The following is an 11,031-nucleotide window of genomic DNA, read 5'->3' on the forward strand; positions in this document are numbered from 1 at the left end:
GGAGGGAGGAAATGTGGGAGGAGGGTCGGGGGAGGGGGAAGTGTGTAAATGGGGCTGCGAGGCTGTCGGGATTTGGGGGTGGGGTGGGGTGGGGGTGGGGGGAAGAACTGCGGGCAGAGGGGCTGCAGGAGCACCAAACTCCTCCCTAGGGACAAATTAGGCCTGGCCCTTTAAGAGTGAATTCTCCCTGCCCTCCTGTCCAACTCTGCCCCCCCCCCTCCTCCACCACCACTGCCACCAGACCTGGCCTGAAGCCCAGGTCCAGTGGAATGAAAGACTTTACCCTTCTCTGCCCAGGACACCTACTACCCACAGGCCCAGCTCTAAAGCAGGGGTCCCCAGCCTCAGGCCTCTAGCCTCCTGTTCTGAGGAAGAGCCTGGCTGCTGAGCCTGCCCTTGGGGGTGAGAGCTGGCATCTCCCCAGGAGCCCGGGCATGGAGGGCTGTTTAGAGGAGACCAGGGAGCATGGAGGTGAAGGTGTGTGCTTGAGACATGGGCCACCAGAGGAGTCCAAGGGTGAACTCAGCCTCTGCCCCCACCCCTATCTCCAAGCAGCTGCATGAACCCCTGCTAAAAATACCTGGCCCTGGCCCTGGTCACTCTGCTTCTGGGCTAGAGGTGGCCGAGGGTGGGGATATCCAGGAAGATGGCGTTCTGATGCCAAAAGGGGCAGATAGGGTTGGGGCTGGAGCTGGCCGCTTTTCTCCTCTGTGTCCCTCCTCCCCTCGGGTCCAGGCTGGGCCCGCTGCCCAGGGCCTGGAGTTCAGACTGCTGCTCAGCTTACAGGCCAAGTATGGACTGGGGAAGAAGGCTTTCAGCCACCACTGCCCGGCACTAACACCCCTCAGACCTCAGGGCGGGGGTGCTGTTGGCCATGGGGATGGGGGGCAAGGTGGGGGTCCTATGGGGAAGCTTGGTTTTTTATCCTGGCTCTGCTTCCAGCCTGCTGGGTCCTGCCTCCCTTCCTCCTGGCCCCCAGGTGCCCATCACCTATCCTGCCACCCCTGGGCATCTCTAGGGTGTCTGAGGATTCGGGGCAGACAGGCTGTGAGGTACTTCGTGACAGGAACCTGTCAGACACTGAAGTTTATGACTAGTGTGGCGGGGGATGCCACATGGGGCTCAGATGACATCAAGGATGTAAGTCATGTTGTCCTGGAGACCTGGGCCAGGTTCTCTGGCTGCTACATCTGTTTCCTTAACAACCTAAGAGGGCCTTGCTGTGAGGAGGGGCTGCTTGGGTAAGCTTAAGGGGGACTCCTGTGGACCTTGTTCTTGGCAACACATAACCATGTTAGGCAAGGGCTGGGTTCAGGGGTAGCTTGCCCCATCGCGTCTTTTCCATGCTCCTGGGGGCCTTGGGGACATGGGTGTCCCATGTCAGCTCTGGTCTCCTGAACAGGGTGCAGTGAGAAGAGGGAGTGGTGGACCAGAACTCCTGTTAGAGGATAAAGCTTCAGGGCCATTGTGAATCCCGGCAGGGCTGCCTATGGGTTCCCTCCCCACAGCCCCACACCTGGCAGTGCCATTGGAAAGAGCCCTGGGTGTTAGACAGGTGGGTATGGGAAGAACTGTTTGCTCTTCTCACCAGGAGTCATGTCATGCACCAGGCTGGGTTTTCCCAGCACTAAGCTAAGCCCATGATGTCAGCAGTGTTTCTTCATTACCTAGGGAACTGCATCCACACAGGGCCACTCAGGCCCCAGGCATTCCAACAGCTGGTGCAGCAGGCCACAGAGATGCCCACTGTGAGCCTAGCCATGGCCTGGGGTCCCAGGGGCCAACACTTTATTTAGCACATCTCCCTTCCACCACCTGGTTGCTCAGAGACGCAAACTGTGGCTGGAACACCGCTAGACCCAGGCAGGAGAAAAGCCATGAGGTCCCCTCAGCCTAGAGCACCCCATCCTTCCAGCTCCGTGGGGCCCGCCAGCCCGGGCTGCAGGTCTCCACTCTGCCCGCCGCTGTCTCACATCTGCCCACTCAGTCTCTTTGAGCGTCAGCTTCCGCCTGCATCACATGAGGCAGAAATGACATAGCACATCAAGGTATAAAGTGCCAGGTACCGAATTACCCCCCAAACAAACATGGCCAGCCAGTCAATCCTGACTCATCGTGTCCTTTTGTAGTGAGACTACGACTCTTCACAGGAGCAGGCCACCTCATCTTGAGGGGCTAGCAGATTTGAACCACTAGCTGCCCAACTCCTAACTCACCATGCCACCAGGCTCATTAGTCATGCACTATGACTAGGATAAGGGTACCTAGAAGCACCTCAGTAAAATCATTTAGCATCTTCCTCCTTGGTTTACAGGAGCCCTGGTGGCATCGTGGTTACAAGTTGAGCCGCTAACCACAAGGCCAGCAGTTCAAAACCACCAGCCACTCCTTGAGAAAGACGGGGCTTGCTCAGAAACCCATAGGGACAGTTCTACCCTGTCCGATAGGGCCGCTGTGAGTCAGAATTGACTGCATGTCAGTGAGGTTTTGTTCTGGGTTTGTTTTGCTCTGTTCCTTGGTTGGACTGGGAAGAATTGAGCGGATCCATAGGCCCACTCTTGTTTCTTCTCTCTACCTGTTGGCTCTAGGAGAGGGGGTTCAGAGATCCCAGGCATTCTAGCAGGGAAAAGCCATGACATATACTCCTCCCACCCCACCTCCCTCCCCTAGTACCCATCTTCTCTATGGGACTTCACACCCTTCCCCTCTCCTCGGGGAGAAAAATGTGGAGGAGCACTTGGCTGGCCTTCAGTATTCCCACCCCAGGAGCTCCATGCTTGTCTTCTTGCTTGGGGCAGGAGAAGTGACCACAGACAAGCCCCATTTAGCTATGATTTGTCGCCCGCCCCACCTCACCCCACCCCACCCCACCCCCTTATACGCATACAAACCCAGTGAGGCCTGCAAGGTCACAAGCCAGCCACGCTTGGGGGGTGGGGTGGGGATGGGGGTGATATTCCAGGGCCCTACCACATCTCACCACTCATCCATACCCATGTCCTCAGACAGCAGCTGGAGTTCCAGAAAGTTCTCTGGGTGCTGGCCAGGATTCACAGATGGTGTCCTCCCCCCTCCCCTACCTCAGAGGCAGCTCAGGGCCAGGCATCAATGAGTCAAGTCTGACAACAGGCAATGCCAGCCAAGGAACGGACAGCTTGGTGTCTTTTGCCCTCTGTGAGCTGTCAGGAGGACCAGCCAGTGACTCAGGGACCTGCCTCCCTCCAGCTGAACTCAGACACCCCGTCACCTCAGACAGGGGCTCTGTGAGCAGGGCGAGGGGAGCCGGTCCTGACGGTGACCCTGCCCTCGGAGGCACATCCTTTTCTCACCTGTGGAAACAAGGGCTCCGTGCCAGCCCCCTTTTAAACACCCTCCACCCACAGCGTCCCGGGTGTCTGCTCACAGCACAGATGAGAAACTGCAGGACAAGGCTGGCCGTGCCACCTTTCTGAGCTGGCACAGCCAGTGCCAAGGCCTCCCTCTTGGTCACTAGGTGGCAAAGTCTCTCCTGGGAGCTGGCTCTTTGGACTGGGAAGGTGGGAATGGACCTAGCCTTCCATCAAGGCAACAGCGCCCCCTGCCAGTGAAAAATACCACCCACCAAGCTACTTCCTGCGCCCATAGGGACCCCCATTATAATTAAAAACAGAAACAATGAAAACTACTACCCGGTCAATGCTTGCTCATAGCAAGGCCAAAACAGAGTTCCCCCTAGAGTTTTCAAGGCTGTACATTTTTACTGAAGCCGACTGCCACATCTTTCTCCCAAGGAGCAGCAGGTAGGTTTAAATCCTTGATCCATGAGCTAACCAATGCTTAACTCACAGCACTACCAGGGACCCCTAGGGATCCGGGGCGGGGGCGAGGGGGATCTAAACCCATTGCCACTGAGCCTTATTTTGACTCATAGCAACCCTATAGGACAGAGTAGAACTCCTCTGTAGGGTTTCTGAGACTAAGCAGTGACTGATGTCTTTCAGCCACTGAGCTTGAGCCCCCACCCCCCCCACCCCCGTTTATCCCACAGCACCACCGGGGCTCCTTGGGGATCCCATAAAGAAAAGAAAACCACCTCACTGCCACCGAGGGGATTTCAGTCCCACCGCACGTTGGGGAGGGAGCCGGCGACTTGCATGTTCCATTGTTCCCACCTCCCTCCCTCCCTCGCTGCCAGCAAGTCCAATCGAATGGGCACATAGACCATAGAGGACCGGGGAGGACTGGTGCTCTGGGTTTCCGAGACTGTAAATCTTGACAAGCGTAGATAGGGAGTCTCATCTTTCCCCCTCGGAGCAGTTAGTAGTTTCGACCAGTTGGCTTGTGGTTAGCAGCCCAACTGGTAACCCACAAGGCCACCAGGGCTGCTTTAGACACAACAGGACAGTCAAACTGCGCCCCCCCCCACACACACACACAGCCTGGTTTCCACGGCTGTACATCTTTATGGAAGCCCACTGCTGCCACCGTCTCCCGGGAGTGCGTGGGTGGATGTGAACCAACTGGCCTATTGGTTGTCAGGCGAGGGCTTTAACCACTAGAGTGTGTCCCAGGCAGCTTAATTCTTTACTGCTCGCTCGCTAGGGGGAGACCTCAGCAGAGCCAATTTGCTAATCCTCAGTAGTAACAGTTACTTATTCCCTAGCTGCCCGGAAACAATCAAGAGCAGCAAATGCTGCCTTGGGTTGGATGGATGCCGGCTGGCTTGGTAGATTGGTCAAATGGCCCAGTGTCTGCTTTTAGGACAGGCTTGATGTTGTCCACTGACCCTCAAGAAAGAAGAGATTTGCCAAGTACCTGGGTTCCCTCCTTGGTGGGGCTCCCCCATCCTCCAAATCCTTTTATTGTGATGCAGGTGAAGGTTTACAGAGCAGATCATCAGTTTGACATTAAGACATTTCTACCCATCCGTCTCAAGCCCCTCAGTGCACCCTTACCTATCCCGCTCCCTCCCAGGGTCTCCTGTTTCCATGCCTTTTTCCCTGACTCTCTGATCTTGGGTCAGTGCTGTCCTTTGGATCTTAGATGATTGATTCTTCCAGCTTTGGGCTTGGTTCAGCTCCAGATCTAAAGGGTGGCTAAGGGCCACAGACTCACGGGTCCCACTAGTCTCTCTCTGACCAGTTAACTGGGTCTGTTATGATTTCCAGTTTGGGTCCACATTTTCCTCCCACTCTACCTAGGGCCGTCTAATGGGATCCTTTCAGAGCAGTGGGCAGTGGTAGCCAGGTACCATCTAGTTCCTCCGGTCTCGGGTCTGTCAAGACTGATGTTTTGTGTGGTCCGTTAGTTCCCTGGAGGAAGTATTTCCGGGTTTCCACCACTCTTCTTTGCTCAGAGGGGGCTGTTCCTGGGCTGAGACTTCCTGAGGCCTGAGGGACAGAGTGAGGCCAGTGTAGGCTTCATGGTTTAGTCTGAAATTTTATTGTAGTATACATAACCAACATTTGCCATTTCGATCCTTTTTAACTATCCAATCCCCAGTGATATTCATTACATTCATCTCACTTATTAAGACCTTCAACGTCCATTCTGATTCCTGGCGACCCTGTGTGTGTCAGAGAAGCGTGTCCTTTAGGGATTTCACTGCTCAGATGAGTTTCCCAGAGATCAGCAGGCTTTTCTTCCAGGGTCCCTCTGGGTGAACTCCCATCTCCAGCCTTCTAGTCAGCAGCCAAGCACACGAACGATTGTACAACTGTGGTTGTTACATAAATCTGTTGTCAGTTTCAGAGGATTGAGTGAAGGGGTAGAGTTTAGTCTATCAATCAGGTGGCAGTTTGGTAACCTCATTTGGATGCACCAAGGAGATAGCTCCCTGGAGGCGGGACACAGGCTCACTCCCTGGGAGATATTGCAGCTGACAAGACACATGGAACTACCCTAGTGCCCTGAGCTGGGGGAGCCATGTGGAGACCGCCAGCCAGTGCTGAGATGCTTGAGATGCCACTGGATCCACAAGACTTCCCACCCACTGGCCCCTGAGCTTCCTGCATTTGGCATTGCATGTGTTTCCTGAGTCTGATTGGTATCAAACATATGGGCTAATATCAGACTTATGGATTTGGTCTGGACTGGGCTAGGATGCTTTCTTAATGTACAATGACTCTTTAGATAAAGCTCTTCCATATTCACATATGTCTATGCATGTTTCTCTACTCTAATCTAACACAACCACTATGTCGAAAAGTTTTTCTCATCACTCCAAGTAAAATAAGACCCCACTGCCCTAATGCTCCTGAACTCTTGGTAATCATTAACACGTTTGCCTCCAAGGATTTTCCTACTGGAGAGATTTCAGATGTTTGATCATGCACTATTCATTGCGTCTTACTGGACTCAGCAGAATGTTTTCAAGGTTAATCCATGCTGTGGCATGTGTCGGAACTTCATTCCCCGATGATGTGGATATTCTGTTGCATGGAAATGCTGCATTTTGTGTGTCTACTCTGTTAACAGACTTACACTGCTTCCACCTTGTGGCTTTTGCAAAGCGTGCTACAATGAGCAGGGGTTCCATTAGTGTCCTGGAGTCCCATGGTGGTTCCCAGGAGCGGAGTGACTGGGCTCTGTTGTAACTGTATGTGTTTAGCTTCAGAGGGGCCTCCATGGTGGGATCATTTTGTATGCGCACCAGCAATGCCCGCGGGCTTGATTCTCCACAGCCTGGCCAACCCTGCTGCTTAATAGCAGCCGGCAAAAGTTTCTTCGTATCCTCCACCAACCCTCAGAGAAAGAAAATGAGCAGGGGGCCACGGTCACAGGGCCCTAACTGGCTGGGCCTAGTCTCAGTTCCATGGTATGGCCTGGTGACCACATGGCTGGGGAGACAGGCCTGAGTGTAGCACCTCAGGGTGCTGAGCTTGGGTGACACCCCTTTGTGGGGGAATCTCCTTTCTTTAGTGAGAGTATAGGAATGGAGTGAGGGCTCAGACCCACTAAGCCGGGGGTGAGCCAGCTACTCTGAGTGTTCAGACCCTCACCCTCAGATGTCTGCTTGATCCTGACTCAGTTACCTGTAGGGCAGAGGACTGCGCCAGAGGGCTTCTAAGGCTGTAATCTTTATGCAAGCAGACTGTCACAGCCTTCTCCTGTCCTCATGTGCCATTCCATGGCAAAATCTGATGTCTCCGATCCAACCAGGGACTGAGCATCACCATGTATGGGGCAAGCTGGCGTCACACATCTGCTGGGAGACCCTAGGGGTCACATACACAAGCCTGACCGAGGTTCTCCTGATCTACAAAGCAGAACTCAACCAGCCCTTTAAAACCAGGCCGAGTTTGCGGGAAGCACGGGAGACAGAAGAACCAATCAGGTTGTAGGGCTTCCCCAGGACTTTTCAAAAATGCAGGAGAAGGTGGGTGGAGGATTAGGCAATTCTAGAAGAGGCTTATGAGACATAACTGAAGGAAATACATGAGCCTAGATTTGAGCTTCATTAACAAAGGCTATGAATGATATTTGGGGGACATTCCTATATAGTTATTAGATTTTAGGGAATCATTGCTTTGGGACAGGTAAGCAGGGCTGTAGTTATATAAGCTCACTCGTAGGCGAGGCAAGATTCAGCACTTAGAGGTGAAGGGTCATTAGCAGATGAAGACTCCAGGAGTGGGCGGGTCAAAGCTCTGGGCTCTTGCTGGAGCTGCCAGGGCTGGGGCGCCGCTGACAGACCGCAGGGTCTGGGACAGGGCTGGTTCCCATGACAATGGTTTGTTGTTTGTGATTTAAGGCCGTTGACCTTCCAAACCTGTGACCACAGAGGGAAAGTTGGCTGAAATAGTCTAAGGAAAACTCTACCTACGGATCAAGGGGAGCAGCTGGCCTCACTGTTCTGATTAACCTGAATCACCCCCATCCAATTAAGGCCCGACATGCAATGCGGTGTGCTGCGTTGCCATAGCTTGACTGGTCACCCTTGTGGTAAGAAGTTGAAACAAAAAAACCCAAACTCACGGCCATTGGGTCCATACCGACTCAGGGACCGTATAGGACATGGTAGAATCAACCCTGTGGGTTTCCAAGGCCATAACTCTTTACAGGAGTAGAAAGCCCAGTCTTTCTCCCTGGGAGCCACTGATGGTTTTGAAGTGCAGCCCAATGCATTAACCACGATGTTGATGGCCCCTTCCCGGCAAGCCCACGTGCGTTTGGGGTTTCCCTGACCCTCCTCCTGGGGCCACTTTGCTATTCACAACAGGAGACAAACTGTCGAGGTCATGAAGGCAGTAAGCCAAAAGCTGCTAACGCTGGCCAGGCCACCAAGTCTGCTCAGATAAATATAATCCGTTAACACCTGTCATCATCAGTGGTAGGACAGGCGCAGAACTAGGTCTCAATTGGCCACTTTAACCTTTAAAGACTGGCTAATGATAACAATCTTCTTCAGCTGATGAAGATCAAGGGTTACAGCTGTCAGTATGGGTTACATCATCAAGATATATGGAGAAAAGGTTGAAGTCAAGGATTTCATTTTGCTTGGATTCACCATTGACATTCACGGAAGGGCAGTCACGAGATGGAAAGGTGGGTTGCATTGAGTGAATCTGTTGCACAAGACTTCTTTTCAAGTGCTGAAAAGCAAGGATGTCACGTTGAGGACTGAGGTGCACCTGACCCACGCCAGGGCATTTCAATCACTTCATATGCATGCGAAAGTTGGACACTGAATAAGGACCGAAGAATTGGTGCGTTTGAATCGTGGTGCTGGTGAAGAGCATGGCGGGTACCATGGACTGCCAAAAGGACCAACAAGAAGTGTGTCTTGGAAGAAGGCCAGAGTGCGCCTTAGAGGCAAGGATGGATGGACTTTGTCTTACTCGTACATATTTTGAATATGTTGTCAGACCAGTCCCTGGAGAAGGACAGCACACTGGGAAAAGGGGAGGGGCAGAGAAAAAGAGGAACACTCTCAACAGGATGGATGACAGCGGCTGCCACAAGGGGCTCCAGCATGGGACAATGGTGAGGATGGCGCGGGACCTTGCAGTGTTTCCTTCTGCTGTGCATGGGGTCACTACAGGTCGGAGCCGGCTGCACGGCTCCCAGCAGCAACTGCCCATCTTAAATTGTCCAGAAGCAAAGGGATGGTTAGTGGACCATTTGTTTCTTTTTGGACTGGGGGTTTTTAAGTTATTAATTTTTAAAATCAGGACTTTTACAATGGAAATTACTTTACCAAAAAATGTGTCAAATTTGAGACCCAAGAGTTGTATGATCCCCCAATAAAACGATTTTTTTTAAAAAACTGAGACCCATTAAAATAAAATTTACTGGGGGGAGGGGTGCGGGGTGAATGATGAGTTAGACCAGGGGTTCTCAAACTGCGGCCAGCGGACCTCATGCAGCCCGCCGATGACATTTATCTGGCCCCCCGGGTGTTTTTGCCCCATTTTGTTTTTTTACTTCAAAGTAAAATATGTGCAGTGTCCATAGGAATTTGTTCATAATTTTTTTTTAAACTATAGTCCGACCCTCCAACGAGTCGGAGGGACAATGAACTGGCCCCCCGTTTAAAATGTTTGAGGACCCCTGAGTTAGACCCTGTGGCTTACTCTCAAATCAAAGAGTTATTCCGACAGGCTCTGATTCACACACGCAAGGAATCATTCTCCACAGACGTGTCTAAACATGTCTCTGTGATCAGGGGAGGGCCGGGCACAAGTTCTCACAGTGCAGCCTTTGTCTTAAGTCTCACTCAAAAAGTAAACTCATTGCCATTAAGTCGATGCCGATGGACAGGACAGGGTGGAACTGCCCCTATGAGTTTCCCAAACTGTAACTCTCCACAAGAGGAGAAAGCCCCATCTTTCTCCCTTCATCTCACAAGGGTACCTTAAACAAAAAGGTTCAAATTAAAACTGTGGCTTCCCAGAGGGTCAGACGTGCTGGTGAAATCCCAGGCAGAGGACATGTGGCTCAGAAGGTATGGCGGTACAACGGTTTCTGGAGGGAATCTCAAAGATACTATCTCACAGGACAAGGGCGATCACAGAGGCTTCCAATAAACTTTTTAAGAGAACAGAAAACTACCTTGGGGAAGAAAACAACCCCTTCCCTGGCACTGAGTGTGTTCCACAACACAGCAACCCTAGAGGGTATCGGCAGCTGTAAATCCCCATGGAGCAGACAGCTTCATCTTGCTGGTGAAAAGGCTAGGAAATTTTCACGGAGAAATTTTTTTTTCCTTCATTGTGACAATGCACCGGCTCATTCTTCTACGGTAGCAAGGGCGGTCTTCAGAGAATTCCACTGGAAAGCTTCACCCTATACACTCTACAGCCCTGATCTTGTCCCTTCAGCCTTTTTTGTCCTCCATGTTCAAAGCACATTGCAAAGGAGCATGGTTGGAGCTCCTTGAGAAGGCCAGTCTGTCATTGTGACTTGGTGCGGATCAGAGCACAAGACTGGGGGGAAGGATTAGTGAGCTGGAAACACCTCTCTCAGGTGTGTGCAGTCGTAGATGGAGGGCATGTCGGAAGAGTAACTTCATTTTGATATTTTTGTTGAATACAGGGATGTATGCTTTTGGAACAAGACCTTTTGACTGACCTATGAAATGGTGCAACACGTTCACAGCAGTTGGATCTATGAGAGGATATGCTTGCAACACTCCTCTTTCCATAGCTTTGGTGTACTCATGAACTCGTCCAAAACCAAAACACTGGAAGAAACTTAAAATCAATCAATCAATCAATAAAAACTGCCCTGGCACTTCATCCGGCCACCATGTACAGGAACTCGCTAGACTGCCCCCCCTCCCCCAACCCGAGTAACCCCACCAAGATGAACGACTCTGAGGCATGCCAGGAAATGAATATAAATTAAAGGTTTAATTACAAAATGCTAAATGTTAAGTTTCTCATTGTCAGCGACTTAAGAAAAGGAGACTATGAACTCTGGATGGAGGTGGAGCCAGGGCACAAGCCAGGCTCAGGAGCGCCCTGACAGGCACTGGTTCACAACCTCCAGCAGGTGGGCGTTCTCTAGCGCTGCTGCTACCCGCTCCTTATCCGCAAGCTGCTTGTTGAC

The 11,031-nt window shown here is 52.1% G+C and overlaps 1 protein-coding gene across 1 annotated transcript in view; it reads right to left on the reverse strand.

Moving 5' to 3' along the window:
- Positions 1–10,813: 10,813 nt before the first annotated feature.
- CIAO2B (cytosolic iron-sulfur assembly component 2B) overlaps positions 10,814–11,031 on the reverse strand; it is a gene marked incomplete at its 5' end in the record, with an annotated part of 1,711 nt that continues 1,493 nt past the window's right edge. The window contains one exon of the mRNA XM_004704848.2: positions 10,814–11,030. Within this exon, the coding sequence (XP_004704905.1) occupies positions 10,933–11,030 (98 nt within the window). The remainder of the gene's footprint in view (position 11,031) is intronic.

Source organism: Echinops telfairi, unplaced genomic scaffold (assembly GCF_000313985.2).
Source record: "Echinops telfairi isolate 266 unplaced genomic scaffold, ASM31398v2 ScPeMD7_2291;HRSCAF=2852, whole genome shotgun sequence".
Lineage (NCBI taxonomy): Eukaryota > Metazoa > Chordata > Mammalia > Afrosoricida > Tenrecidae > Echinops > Echinops telfairi.